Genomic DNA, 15,949 nt, shown 5'->3' with positions numbered 1-15,949 from the left:
TCATTTAGAGGAGACTGGGCACTTCTTGTGCAGGCTACTGGTGGCCATGCACCTCTTGTGTGGGCTAAGGGCATCAGGGGGCTAAGTGCGGTGTGGTTCCTCTTGCATGATCTACAGGCAGCAGGGACAGAATGCAGAGGTTGTCTCAGAGGCCAGAGGGAGGCATGGCTTGCCACCACTGGGGGCCTGTGAGTGGGGTCTACTTGCAACCCCAGTCACCTCAGGGGTTGGCAAAAAAGAAAAAAAGAGGGTACTGCAACCAAGCACCATACACTGTTGCTCTCACTCCCCTAGGAGCACACCTGCCCTGCAGCTGCCACAGCCAAATGCTCTGGGCCGTGCCCAGACACTTTGTCACTGTCCCTTCCTAAGAACCTACAATTAGGAGCAGCTGGTGGAGCACCTCCTGCGTGGGCTAAGTGGGACAGGGTGCCTCTTGCATGGTCTGCAGGGACAGGGGCAAACCACCACAGTTATCTCTGATTCCAGAGTTGAGTGTGGCACACCACCACTGGAGATACCTGAACAAAAATCACTTGTGGCCCCAAACACCTCAGAGGGCACCACAGAGAAGGACATTGTGGTGGAATACCACCTGTTGTTGCTCTCACTCCCCTGGGAGGATACCCACCCTGCTGCTGCCACAGCCAAAAGCGCTTGATCACTGTCCTTCCCAGGAACCTGCAACTAGAAGCAGCTTGTGCAGTACTTCCTATGGGGGCTAAGCAGGATGGGGTGCTTTTTGCATGGTCTACAGGAGGTGGGGGCAAACCACCACAGTTATCTCTTGCTCCAGAGGTGGGAATGGCTTGCCACCACTAGGGGTCCATGAACAGACACCACTTGCAGCCTTATTCACCTCAACGGCACCAAAGAGGAGGGCATTGTGACTGAAAACCACCTGTTGGTGCTTTTGCATCCCTGGGAACTCACCAGACCTGCTGCTGCCATAGCTGAATGCTCTGGGCAGTATCCATACACCTGATCTCTGTCACTTCCCAGGATCCTGCAACTAGAAGCAGCCTGGACAGAACCTCCTATGTGGTATAGTGAGATGGGTTGTCTACAGATGGTGGGGGCAAACCACCGCAGTTATCACTGACTCCAGAGACAGTTGTAGCCCACTACCATTAGGGGTCACTGAACAGGCACCACCTGTGGGTCCAATCACCTCAAAGAGGGGCATTGCAATCAAATACAAGCTGTTGCTGTGTCCACTCCCCTGGGAACTCATGCACCCTGCTGCTGCTATTTCCAAATGCTCTGGTCACTTGGTAGATCTGCCTAGAGCTCATTACCACTTCCCAGGCCCTGCAACTAGGAGTAGCCTATGCCACCCTCCTGTAGATCCTTGCTGCTGTTGAGAGCCCAACGACCAGGCACTGACTGCTGGCCCTATCCATTGCCACCTTCTCCCTGAAAATACACTGAGCATCCTGGAGATAAAAGCCTGTTCACACTGAAAAAAGAGACAGCAAATTTTCAAACTCCCACACCCAAAATAAATAGTAATGCCCCCACCCCCAAATTACAAAGGGGTATTCTTGGATAGAAGTAGCCTTACAAGACTACAATTTGGCTTCCCTAAACTCACAGTAAAAGAAAAACACAAGCAAGGTGAAAAGGCTCAAAAACAATTCCCAGTTAAAGCAACAAAATTCACACAGATCAGTCAACAATGAAACAGACCTCTGCAGTCTGACAGACTTTGAGTTCAAAAGCGAGACAGTGAAAATACTGAAGGAATTAAGAGAGGATATGAATGGTATACAGATTCCTTTAGAAAGGAACTAGAAAATATAAGGAGGAGCCAAGGCAATCTAGAAAATTCATTTGCAGAGATGCAAACTGAGCTAAAGGCAATAAAGATCAGAGTGAATAATGCAGAGGAACGAATTAGTGATGTTGAAGATAGAATAATGGAAATCACCCAAACAGGAGCGTAGACAGAAAACCAAATGAAAAACCATGAAAACAATGTAAGAAACCTATGGGATAATATATAGCAGACCAATCTACACATAATAGGAATTCCAGATGGAGAAGAAAAACTAAAGGGGATTGAAAATACATTTGAAGAAATTATGGCTGAAAACTTTCCAAATCTAAAGGATACTGATATCAAGATGCAGGAAGCACAGAGGGCCCCAAACAAGTTGAACTCAAACAGGCCCACACCAAGATGTATTATAACAAAAATGGCAAAAGTTATAAGATAAAGAGAGGGTTCTAAAGGCAACAAGAGAAAAGCAAAGTGTCAATTATAAGGGAACCCCCATAAGGCTATCAGCTGATTTCTCTACAGAAACACTATAGGTCAGAAGGGAGTGGCAAGATATATTTATAGTGCTCAAAGGAAAAAATCTGCAATCTATTAATACTCTATCCATCAAGAACATCATTTAAAATAGAAGGGGAAATAAAGAATTTCTCCAATAAACAAAAGCTAAAAGAGTACAGCAATACTAAACCCATTCTAAAAGGAATACTGAAAGGGTTTCTCTAAATTAAAAAAAAAAGAAGTAAGAAGAAACAGGATGGAGGAAACCACAATCAGAAAGCAATCACTTAAATAAGCCAGCATACAGATCTAAACATGAAGATGTTAAAAAAAAGACATCAAAATCATACAATGTAGGGAAGAAAAGTAATAAAATATAGAGTCTTTTTTTTTAATTTTAATGATGTCTTTGAGCCTATATGACTCTCAGGCTAAAGCAACCAGATTTAAAAAGGGGTTAACATACTTAACAAACAGGGCAACCTCAAATCAAAACCAAACATTATATTCACAAAATCTGAAAATAAAAGTACTCAAGCATAAAATAATTGGAAACCACCCAACCAAAAAAAGAAGAAAAGAGAAACATAGAATCAACTGGAAAACAAGGTTTAAAACGGCATTAAATACATAGCTATCAAAAAACACCTTAAATGTCAATAGACTGAATGCTCCTATCAAAAGACACAGAGTGGTGGATTGGATAAAAAAGCAAAAAGCTTCAATTTGCTGCCTATGAGAAACTCACCTTAGGGCAAGGGACACATATAGATTGAAAGTGAGGGGGTGGGAAAAGATATTTCATGCCAATGCACAAGACAGGAAAGTAGGAGTTGCAATACTCATATCAGACAAAATAGACTTTAAAATGAAGGCCATAAACAAAGACAAAGAAGGACACTATTTAATTATGAAAGGATCCATTCAAGAAGAGGATTTTACACTCATTGATATATATGCCGCTAATTTAGGAGCACCCAGATATCTCCAACAAATACTAACAGACATAAAAGGAGAAATTGATGGGAACACAGTCACAGCAGGAGACTTTAACACCCCACTGACATCAATGGACAGATCCTCTAGACATCAAATCAATAAGGGCAACAGAGATCCTAAAGGACACAATAGAAAAGTTAGACTTAATCAACATTTCCAGGACATTACATACAAAAAAATCGGAATACACATTTTTCTCAAATGCACATGGAACATTCTCAAGGGTCAATCATATACTGGCAAACAAAGCTAACCTCAACAAATTAAGAATATAGAAATTATTTCAAGTATCTTCTCTACCCACAACAGCATGGAACTAGAAATCAAACACAGGAAAAGAAATGAGAAAAAACTTATTTATTTTTTTTTTGTCTTTTTTTTTTTTTTGCTATTTCTTGGGCCGCTCCTGCGGCATATGGTGGTTCCCAGGCTAGGGGTACAATTGGAGCTGTGGTCTCCGGCCTACGCCAGAGCCACAGCAACGCAAGATCTGAGACGCATCTGCAACCTACACCACAGCTCACGGCAACGCCGGATCGTTAACCCACTGAGCAAGTGCAGGGACCGAACCCGCAACCTCATGGTTCCCAGTCAGATTCGTTAACCACTGCGCCACAACGGGAACTCCGAGTAAAAACTTATTACATGGAGATTAAACATGCTACTAATAAACAAATGGGTCAATGAGGAAATCAAGAAGGAGATTAAAATATACCTCGAGACAAAAGATAATGAAGACACAACCACTCAAAATCTGTGAGATGCCACAAAAGCAGTGCTCAGAGGGAAATTCATAGCAATACAGGCCTTCCTTACAAAAGAAAAAAAATCTCAAATTGACAACCTAACCCACCACCTAAATGAATTAGATAAAGAAGAATAAACAAAACCTAAAGTCAGCAGAAGAAAGGAAATCATAAAATCAAAGAGGAAATCAATAAAATAGAGATTTAAAAAAAATAGAAAAAAATAAATAAAACCAAGAGTTGGTTCTTTGTAAAGGTAAACAAAATAGACAAACCTCACCAGGAAGAGGAGAGAAAGAAACCAAATAAACAAAATAAGAAAGGAAAAAGGAGAAATCACAGAAGATATTGCATAAATACAATAAACCATATGAGAATACTATTGAAAATTATATGCCAAAAAATTGGATAACCTAGAAGAAATGGACAACTTCCTAGAGACTGATAGCCTGCCAAAACTGAATCAAGAAGGAATGGATCAACTGAACAGGCCTATCACTAGAAATGAAATTGAATATGTCACAAAAACTTTTCCTTCAAATATAAGTCCAGGACCAGATGGCTTCACAGGAGAATTCTACCAAACATACAAAGAGGAATGTATACCTATTCTCCTTAAACTTTTTCAAAAGTTTGAAGAAGGAACACTCCCAAAGGTACTCTAAGACTCCAACATCACCCTAATTCCAAAACCACACAAAGATACCACCAAAAAAGAAAACTATCGGCCAATATCTTTGATGAATATAGATGCAAAAATTCTCAACAAAATTTTAGCCAACCAAATCCAACAACATATAAAATGATCATACACTACAACCAGGTGGGATTCATCCCAGGTTCACAAGGATGGTCCAACATATGCAAATAAATCAAAGTCATATACCACATTAACAAAAGAAAAGTCAAAAACCACATGATCATCTCAATAGATCCAGAAAAAGCATTTGACAAAGTCCAACATCCATTTATGAAAAAAAATCTCACCAAAGTGAGTATAGAGGAAAAATAACGTAACACAATAAAAGCCATTTATGACAAACCCACAAATATATAATACTCAATAGAGAAAAGTGGAAAGCCTTCCCACTAAAATCTGGAACAAGACAAGGCTACCCAGTTTCACCACTTTTATTCAACATAGTACTGGAAGTCCTAGCCACAGCAACCAAACAAAAGAAATAAAAGGCATCCAAATAGGAAGAGAAGAGGTAAAACTGTCACTCTTATATGCAGATGACATGATACTATACACAGAAAACCCTAAGGACTCAACCCAAAAACTACTTGAACTGATCAACAAATTCAGCAAAGTAGCAGGATATAAGATTAACATGCAGAAATCAGTCACATTTCTGTGTATTAACAGTGAAATATTAGAAAAGGAACACAAAAATACAATACCTTTTAAAATTGTACCCCCCAAAATCAAATACCTGGGAATACACCTAACCAAAGAGGCAAAATACCTATATGTCAAGAACTGTACAACGTTAATCAAGGAAATTAAAGAAGATGTAAAGAAATGGAAAAATATTCCATGCTCCTGGGGTAGAAAAATTAATATTGTAAAAATGGCCATACTACCCAAAGCAATCTACAGGTTCAACGCAATCCCTATCAAATTATCCATGACAGTTTTCCCAGAACTTGAACAAAAATCCAAAAATTTATATGGAAACACAAAAGACCAGGAATTGCCAAAGCAATTCTGAGGAACAAAAAACAAGGAGAGGCATAACTCTCACAGACTTTAGGCAATATTATGAAGCTATAGTAATCAAGATAGTTTGGTATTGTTATCAAAAGAGACATATAGACCAATGGAACAGAATAGAGAACCCAGAAATAAACCCAGACACCTATGGTCAATTAATCTGTGACAAAGGAGGCAAGAACTTAAAATAAGAAAAAGACAGTCTGAAAAGTATGTCTGGAAAACCTGGACAGCTGCATGCAAGTCAATGAAACTAGAACACACTCTCACACCATGCACAAAAATAAACTCAAAATGGCTTGAAGATTTAAATATAAGGCAAGATACTACAAATTCCTGGAAGAGAACATAGGCAAAACCCTCTCTGACACCAACCTTAGAAATGTTTTCTCAGGTCAGTCTCTCAAAGCAACAGAAATAAAAGCAAAAATAAACCAATGGGACATAATCAAACTGACAAGCTTTTGCACAGCAAAGGAAACCCAAAAGAAAACAAAAAGACAATTTACAGAATGGGAGAAAATAGTTTCAAATGATGCAACTGAAAAGGGATTAATCTCTAGAATATACAAACAACTTATACAACTCAACATCTAAAAAGCCAACCACCCAATGGAAAAATGGGCAAAAACCTGAATAGACTGTTCTCCAAGGAAGATATGCAGATGGCCAACAAGTACATGAAACAATGCTCAACATTCCTGATTAGTAGAGAAATGCAAATCAAAACTACCATTTGATACCACCTCACACCAGTCAGAATGGCCATCATTAATAAGTCCACAAATAAGTGCTGGAGGGGCTGTGGAGAAAAGGGAACCCTCCTGCACTGTTGGTGGGAATGTAAGCTGGTACAGCCACTATGGAGAACAGTATGGAGGTACCTTAGAAATATATACATAGAACTGCCATATGACCCAGCAATCCCATTCTTGGGCATACATCTGGACAAAACCTTCTATGAAAATGACACATGCACCTGCATGTTCATTGCAGCTCTATTCGCAAGAGACAAGACATGGAAACAACCTAAATGTCCATCAACACTTGACTGGATTAGGAAGAAGTGGTATCTATACACAATGGAATACTACTCAGCCATAAAAAAGAATGACATAATGCCATTTGCAGCAACATGGATGGAACTAGAGACTCTCATCCTGAGTGAAGTAAGTCAGAAAGAGAAAGACAAATCCCATATGATATCACTTATATCTGGAATCTAATACAAGGCACACATGAACCTTTCCATAGAAAAGAAAACCATGGACATGGAAAGCAGACTTGTGGTTGCCAAGGGGGAGAGGGAGGGAGTGGGGTGGATGGGGAGCTTGTGGTTAATAGATACAAACTATTGCCTTTGGAATGGATTATCAATGAGATCCTGCTGTGTAGCACTGGGAACTATGTCTAGTTAATTAAGATGGAGCATGAAATGTGAGAAAAAGGAATGTATACGTGTATGTATAACTGGGTCACCATGCTGTACAGTAGAAAATTGACAGAAAACTGTACACCAGCTATAATGGAAAAATATAAAAATCATTATATAAAAAATTCCAATGTCAACATAAAAGCATGAAATAACTTAAAAAAAAATCAGGGAAGTGAAAACAGCCATGGCTTCGACTGCTCATGATGTGGGACTCAATTATCCTATCAGGTGAGCAGAATGATTAGAGATGTCCGACAACAATCCTCCCAATAGCTGGGAGAACAAATTTTTCTTATTTTGAGGGGTATTTGTGTGGCAAAGCATAGCACAGATGACATTCTCTCTAACACTGTCTTTTTTCTTCTTCTTCATTTTAGGGCTGCACCCTTGACATAAGGAGATTCCTGGGCTAGGGGTTGAATCGGAGATACAGCTGCTGGCCTATGCCACAGCCACAGAAACTCAGGATCCAAGCCATGTCTGTGACCTACACCACAGCTCACGACAATGCCGAATCCTTAACCCACTGAGCAAGGCTAGGCATCAAACCTGCATCCTCATGGATACTAGTCAGACTTGTTAACCACTGAGCCACAAAAGGAACTCCTATACTGAGTCTTTTTACTTCATTTGATTTCTAGGAGCAGCTTCTTCAGGACTTACTGCACCTCTTATCCTGTGGGTTTCTTATAAAAGGAAAGTTAATGGGATGAATGACAACATCTGCTGCTGATGTTGGCAGTAAATCTACAACTGGCACTCCTGTTCCTCCTCTACTGTATAATTGAACTTCCTTAGGTGGCAAATCTGCCGGTCCAGCTTCCCTGATAGGGTTATTGAAGCCCTCATCACAAGCGGTTGAAGTCCCAGCAGCCATGACCTCTCAGGCCATGGCTGCTGCACTTGTCCTTACTATCAAAGTTGGTTAAGGGTCTCCTAAAAGTTACCCATGTTGATCAACTGTTTCCAAACTTGACCTTCTTCATTTCACTGTGTAACGGTAGCCTTACTTCTTCCTAATGATTAATTACTCCCGCCAGCATGGTAATTCCTTTTCAACCCTATTTTTTGCTTGGTGCAAGCAGCCTGACTTTCCTGGGAAAAAACAATAGATCAAAATTTAAAGGGACTCTTGTTGTGTCCCTGATGAAAATGTTTTTTTTTTTTTTTCTTGGAACAAGGAGCTCTCAACCCATAGTGCCCAGAGCTACAAGGATGGGAAGCTCAAATTTCCCAACTATCCCCTGACTCCTGGACCCATGTATGCTACCTAACAGGGACAATGAACCAAAAAAATGTATACATTGTGTATGTTGTTGGACTATTGAACAACGCAGGTTTGAACTGTCATTCCACTTATAGACAAATATTTTTTTCAATAAATATGTACACAATCCACAATTGGTTGAATCCCCAGATGTGGAGGGCCACATAATGCAAATTATGTGTTGATTTTCAACTATACGGAGGGTCAGTGCCCATAAATCCCTAATTTCCCAAGGCCTAACTGTATACAGTGTCCTATCAAAGGCTTTGCATTCTCAGAATATCACCTCCAAGCTAGTGGTTCATCTGCAGATGTAGTAAGACATTCCATTTCTCTTTTACTAGCAGATTCTGGGTGGTACAGTATGATAGGGACAGTAGATCCAATGGTCATACCCAACTTCCACACGTTCCTTTTTTGTGTAGAGCCTCAGTATGATATAGTGTTTGTGGGATGCCTTGTCTGTATATAAACTTTTCCGTAATTTTTAGGGAAAAATGCTACAGAACCATACCAGTCTGCATTGTGATTAGCCCATTGATGCTTGCTAGAAGTTTCACATCTTATCTCTTCTCAATCAACAATTTTTCTAATTACATTGTAGTCTGAGTAATAAGGCCTAAGCAGCAAGGCCCTTTGCACAGAGTCTAGAACTACTACAGAAGAAATTTTTCCAGATTGAGGATCTACTCAAAGCTGACAGACCTATCATCTGTTATATGGGCTAGAGGGGTATTCCTGGATATAGATTATACTTCTTCCAGGAAAATGAACCATACTGTTTTCCTTGCTGGCTGCACCATTTTACATTCTCACCAATAGTGTGCAAGTTCTTAAATTTCTTCACATGTTCATCAACACTTGCTATATATAATAGCTTTCCCAAGAGGTGTGAGGTGACAACTCAATTTGGTTTTTATTTTCATTTCTCTGATAGTTAATGAGGATCATTTTTCCAAATGCCTATTTTACTATTTGTATGTATTCTTTGGAGAAATATCTATTCAAACACTTTGTCCATTTTTAATAGTTTTTTTCTTTTTGCTATTGAGATGTAGGAGTTCCTAACTCAAAGAGATATTAATAATTTTTATACAAAACCTTTAAAAATAAAGAGGTTCTCTAAGAATTGGTAAATAGAGATCAACACCGCTGATATGAATCTAATAGAGCCCGTATTCCAAAAATTTTTAAATTGAACTTCTACTCTTCTAGATTTGCTAAGCTTTTATAGGAACCATTCTTTTAAAAATTACTAGCTCAGAAGTGTTTTTATATGAGAATCCAAATTCACATAGTGAAAATAAATTCTTGGATAATTCAGACTGAATTGATATTTTTAATGAAACAGTGATAGATTTCTTCTTGACCTTACCAGTATAAAGTATAAGATAAGCACTTTGAGTTAGATAAAAGAAAAATTACATGTCCAGTCATTTGAGTTATCCTTCTGACAGGTCTGTAATGTGTCCACTTAAACATAATATTTAATATTTTCAGCCTTAGTTTAGTATTAAGCATAGTATTTAGTGGATATTCTTTGATTAAATTTTTTGTCTGTTGTATTATTAGGGCTGCACCCACAGAATATGGAGGTTCCCAGGCTAGGGGTCTGATCGGAGCTGTTGCTGCCAGCCTACCCCACAGCCACAGCAATGACAGATCCAAACCACATTTGCGACCTACACCACAGCTCACAGCAACGCCGGATCCTTAACCCACTGAGTGAGGCCAGGGATTGAACTCTCAACCTCACGGTTGCTAGTTGGATTTGTTTCCACTGCACCATGAAGGGAACTCCATCTTTGACTAATTTTTAAATACGATTGAATATTCAAACATTGGTCATAGTGTGTGTGTGAATTTGTATATGTGTATGTGTGTGTGTGTGTGTGTGTGTGTGTGTGTGTGTGTGTGTGTCTGTATGTATTTATATCTTTATAGAGTGTCCATGTCTTTTGACCAACTTAGTACACATGTTCATTTTTTTCTGCTTTAAGAATACTATTTATGTCTGTAAGATGGTATGAACAGAAAGTGTGTCTGTTGGGGATTATATTAGTATGCTCATGAGTTTTGCCGATTTACTAAAATGATTGCATATGATAGAAAATTCTCAATCACTCCCCTTTAAGAACCTGAGTGGGAGAGAAGCTAGTTCTGTTGGTTCAGTCATAATGAATGTGGGTGACAGAGACTATACTAGAAGGAACATGATCAAATATACTAAGGGGAAAAAGAGTACATTTATCTTAAGAAAAATGTTATTCCAGAAATTAAAAGAGTATCGTAAAAGACAAAACTAAACGGACATAGAAAGCTTTAGATAGTTTTTAGGAAGTAAATTCTATTTGTTTTGGACATAAATGTGTGTATACACACACATATAAATTTCAAATAATCAGTCTGAATTGAAGCAATATTAATATTTGGACAACATTTGGACAGTCAAGGTTTGATGGGCTTATTTAAATAAATTTAGCAATGTTTTAATATCAAAACTTACATTAAAGCAAGACTAGTAATTTCTGTTTATCTGTTAGAATGACATAAGTTGATCTTGATATATTTATTTTGCTTTTAATGAGAAGCAGTGCAATGTTTAACTATCTTTTAGGTAATTTTCTGAGTAATCAGAGATTCTGTAAGCAAATTCACAAAGTGGGCTGTAAACAGTTCTCAGTAGAAAGAAGGAAAAAAATTCATAAGAATAAATATTGCTATGTTAAACATTGATCCAGTCTTTGATGGGGATGGGGCACTGTATGCACTACAATGTCAATTATATTCTTAACTGTGGATCACTGTCAAAGGTATGAAAGCCACTTCTCTTAAGTTATCTTACCCTTGCCTTTTAGTATTTTCTCTTCATTCACACTAGAAAGCTGAACTCCTGAAGAATGATACTTTCTTCAAGATGTGAAAATGTTGAGTAGGCACTTTACAATATTATAAACTATAACAGAACAATTTAACAGGGGCAACAGTGAGGGAAGTTAGAAGCAGACAGAGCACCAAATGTAGGGAAGAGAGAAAAGAAAGTGGAATAATGGGATGGGAAGAAAGAGAAGGAAGACAGCCTGAAAAAGGAGAGGGGAAAGTTTTTCCTAGCCCAGAGACCACTTGCTTAGGAAAAATGAAGATGAAGACATAGGAAGAAAAGAGGAATGGAAATGTGATGGGTTTAAGTAGCATCATGTGTATCACAGAGAAAAATCCTGGTGTTTCCCAGTTCTCTATATTCCAAGAACAGCTTCCGTGACTTCAACCTGGGGATGTGTGACCTCACACATACATGTTTTCAAAGATTCTGTGTATGTACTCTCAAAGATTCTGCCCTCCTTGCACAGCCCTGGCAGAGACCCAAAGGAGGGATAAAATATGGGCAGAATGCAGCATAACAACAGGAACACTCAGTTCAATCTTCACTGAAACCTCCCGTCAGGTACTGATAGGAATTCCTGTATGTGAGACAGGCTCCCATTAAAAAGAGAGATAGGTTCTCCCTGTTCTGAAGCCTTAAAGAAGTATGCCCTACTATGCATTTCTAACAATTACTTCATAAAATATTATTCCTTAGGAATGAGGTTAAAGAATACTATAATCTTTGATTATAAATACTTCATATGTAACTGCTCTTTTTTCAGAAGTGGGTATCTCTCCATCCTAAGTGAAAGGAAAAACAGACTTGATATCAGTGTGAAAAATGAAGTCAAGGTGGGACAAACAAGATCTTCTTTCCAAGTCTGAAAATCAGTAATGAACATCATTAATCAACAAGGTTTCTTCACAACATAGGCATCACTTAAGAGATCTTTCTGTAACTCACTAGCTGTCTGCATACTCTCTTCATTGCCACCTTCATTTCTTGATTCTTGAATGTATAAATGACAGGATTCAAGAAAGGAGTGAGAACTGAATCAAAGATGGCCAGAAACTTATCCAGGGGTATGGAGGGGGATGGCCATGTATAGACAAATATGAAAGGACCAAAGGCCAAGACTACCACAGTGATGTGAGCTGACAGTGTGGACAGAGCCTTGGAGGAACCTGCTGAAGAGTGTTTCTGTACAGTGAGAATGATGACAATATAGGAAATGATCACAACGAAGAAGAAGCCAACAGAGATGAATCCACTGTTGGCCATGACCATGGACTCTAGTTGGTAAGTGTCTGTGCAGGCAAGTTTGAGGAGCCGGGGAAGGTCACAGTAAAAGCTGTCCAACACATTAGGCCCACAGAAGGGTAAGTTTACCACAAAAGCCAGTTGAACCGTGGAGTGGATAAGGCCAGTCATCCAGGCAGCCACTAGAAAGGAGATACACATTCTTGGGCTCATGATGGTCAGATAATGGAGAGGTTTACATATGGCAACATATCTGTCAAAGGCCATGGCGAGGAGCACCACTCCCTCCACACCACCAATGACGTGGATGAAGAAGGTTTGAGTGATGCAGCCACTGAAGGAGATGACTTTACGTTTCCTGAAAAGGTCATAAACCATCTTGGGAGAAGCAACAGAAGCAGCTCCTAGGTCAAGGAAGGAGAGGTTGGCTAACAGAAAGTACATGGGGGAGTGTAAGTGAGGGTCAGAAGTCACAGTGAGCAAAATGAGGGAGTTTCCCATCATGCTTGCCACGTAAAATGTGGAGGTGAACACAAAGAGGATAAGTTGTATTTCCCAGGAGTTGGTGAGTCCCAGGAACACAAACTCTGACACCACAGAATGATTTGCTCCATCCATGGGCTTTCTTACTATTGCTACCTGATGGAAGACAATAGAAAAATATGAATTATGATAATTATTTAAATGAATTTAAAGGAGAGAGATCAAAATTACAAAGGCCTATTTCCACTAGGCTGTTAGAAGTAAAAGTGAACTTATGTTTTTATGGCCTCTAAAAGGTGTTCACACACAAAAATGAGTGGCTTTTATATAGAGTTATTTTTTTTTTGTCTTTTTCTATTTCTTTGGGCTGCCCCCGCAGTATATGGAGATTCCAAGGCTAGGGGTCTAATCGGAGCTGTAGCCACTGGACTACGCCAGAGCCACAGCAACGTGGGATCCGAGCTGTGTTGCAACCTACACCACAGCTCGCGACAACGCTGGATCGTTAACCCACTGAGCAAGGGCAGGGACCAAACCCACAACCTCATGGTTCCTAGTCGGATTTATTAACCACTGAGCACGTTGCTGTTTTGTCTCTGTTTTTATGAACCTCTGCTTCCTCCCAGGGTTGGTGCTCTGTAACTCAGGAGACACAAAACAGTCAGCCAGAGTAATATAAATTCAGCCCCAAACTTTCTGATTTTTGATTCAAATCTAGCATGATTTGACCCTAGTCACATCAAAATAATAATCACTATTGAAAAATCTTCCAAGCCTATAATCTTCATCCAGAGGAGGGCCTTTCTCCTCCTTCCCAGTCCCTACCTCTGGGAACCTATTCATCTTCAATAGTATTTAAATGTTGACCACATCCATGAAGTCTTGCTTTATGACTACTAGAATTTACATTGCCAGCATAACCACCAAGTTTTCTCTGCACTGAGTCACCCTCTGCTTCTTCCCAGGGTAGATGCTATGATGATGTTTTTCAAAAGATACAAGACGGGTCAACAGGGGTAACAGAAATCAACCTGAAATTAATATACCCTGTCTCCAATTACACAAACTCTTCATTGCTTCTCTACAATTCCAATGACTTTCAAGACTACAAGCCTTATTCTGGCAAACGGACACTTCCTACTGACTCCCTATCTCTTAAAAACACTTGTCTTCAGGGTTTATTAATAATTTGAGGTCTTGCTTCATACTACCAACATATATTTTTTAGGATTTCTTGTATTTTAGTAAACTGAGTACTGTGTTAACTCACCTGGGATGCTATAAGCTTTTTGAAAGCAGGGATTGTCACCTATTCATATTAGGACTCCCTGAAGCCACGAAAAATGGTCCATACAGAGGTGCAGGTCCATTAACTGTCTGTTACCAGTTTGCATCATGTTAGGTTTTGAATCTGAGAAGAAGCATTTAGAAATTTCTCCAGAGACTTCACATCACAGCAAAACCCAAGCGTATGATTTCATGTTTTCTAAAGCCTCAGTCCATGAAAGAGTTGAGAAAAACAACCCTGGTCCTTCACCAAAGATAATTTGAGGAGCACTGCCCTAAAGTACTTAGCACATGGTCTGCGACGCTGAAAACTATGAAGGGTGTCATGCATACTGAGAAGCATCTTGTTCAGGCCTCTGTGTAAGAACATATCACATTATCTGATAATTTTAGTTTTAGTTAGAGAAGCAACATGGCCCAGTGGAAAGAATATGGCCTTTGGATTCTGTAAAACAAAATTTAAACTCTAATTGAGCCACTGACAAGATGATTTGGAGCAAGTTACTTAAATTCTGGAACCCCAGTTCATCTATGAAATTGCAACTCGTAATACTAACTTTTCAGAGAAATTTGAGGTATAAAATAATTATACAATAATTGATATTTTATAATCTTTTATTCAGTGTTAATCTATTATGTGTAAATATTCAGTAAATGATAATGTTGCTTCTCTTCTTTCACAAGTCTATAATAGTGCACAATACATGTCATAAATGAGTAAATAAGAAAAGAAAATGTTATTGGCCAGTAGATAATATCAAAATTCCATATATAAAAGATTTTTCAACAGCATATTGTGATTAACTCTCCATATTATAACAACAGATTATAATATTCATATTCTCTTAGTGATCAAAACAAAAACCACCCTGTGTAGATTAAATATATTTGCTTTCTAAAAACCACTGCATTTCTTTGTAATACTCACTACAAATGTAAGTCATTGATATTTTTGTTTGTTCTCCTTAAACTCCCATAAAGTTTGTTCTCCATCTCCCATAAAGTTAAGGACTGTACTTGTGTAGGTATCCGAGAATCCTAAAACTTAGAATCTTAAGAGGTATTAATGGAGTTATGTATATACTTCAGAAATTATTGCTGAAAGGTAAAAGAGGATGCATTTGGATGAAAAAAACCCATATAATTAGGAATATATAATTATATACTTAAGGATTATTGGTAGGGAAACTGCTCCTACCTCTCAGCAACCAAGAGTAATAGAAAATAAGGAAATATAACAGTGCAGATGACTTAGAGAAAAAGAAATAAATGGTTAACCAAAAAAGGATGACGAAATTAAGATGTATGTATAGGATGACAAAGAAACGAAGTATAGGTCTTACTTTAAGTAAAAGGTAATTTATGAGATGTGATTGGCAGTACCTTCTGGACCAACTCCAGAAATTCTATAATTGTAGAATTTTGTATTAAAAAATTGTGGTATTATATCTCTTGGTGTCTTTCATGTGCTAAAACTCTTCAGAGAGTTTAATAAGCCTTTATCAGCCATATGCATATAGCTGTGAATTTACTTGCCTTTTGGCCTCCAATCTCCATCAACTAGGCAAGAACTGAGAGTTTTAGGAAAAGTGAATTTAAAGAAGAAGG

The 15,949-nt window shown here is 38.7% G+C and overlaps 1 protein-coding gene and 1 long non-coding RNA gene across 2 annotated transcripts in view; one reads left to right on the top strand and one right to left on the bottom strand.

Annotated features, from left to right (window-relative positions):
- Positions 1-15,949, top strand: part of LOC146401763 (uncharacterized) — a 909,931-nt gene that overhangs the window by 389,304 nt on the left and 504,678 nt on the right. The window lies entirely within an intron of this gene.
- LOC100157018 (olfactory receptor 4F3/4F16/4F29-like) lies at positions 12,251-13,198 on the bottom strand. Its single transcript, XM_001924885.4, has one exon. It carries the CDS (start codon positions 13,187-13,189, stop codon positions 12,251-12,253), a length of 939 nt encoding a protein of 312 aa, XP_001924920.1. The 5' UTR covers positions 13,190-13,198.

Source organism: Sus scrofa, chromosome 7, assembly GCF_054392235.1.
Source record: "Sus scrofa isolate SSC_HxYL_T2T_F1_AM1 chromosome 7, Sscrofa_HxYL_maternal_Yorkshire_Landrace_v2.0, whole genome shotgun sequence".
Classification (NCBI taxonomy): Eukaryota; Metazoa; Chordata; class Mammalia; order Artiodactyla; family Suidae; genus Sus; species Sus scrofa.
Note: the sequence above shows the minus strand (reverse complement) of the source record. Positions and strands in the feature narration are given on the sequence as shown.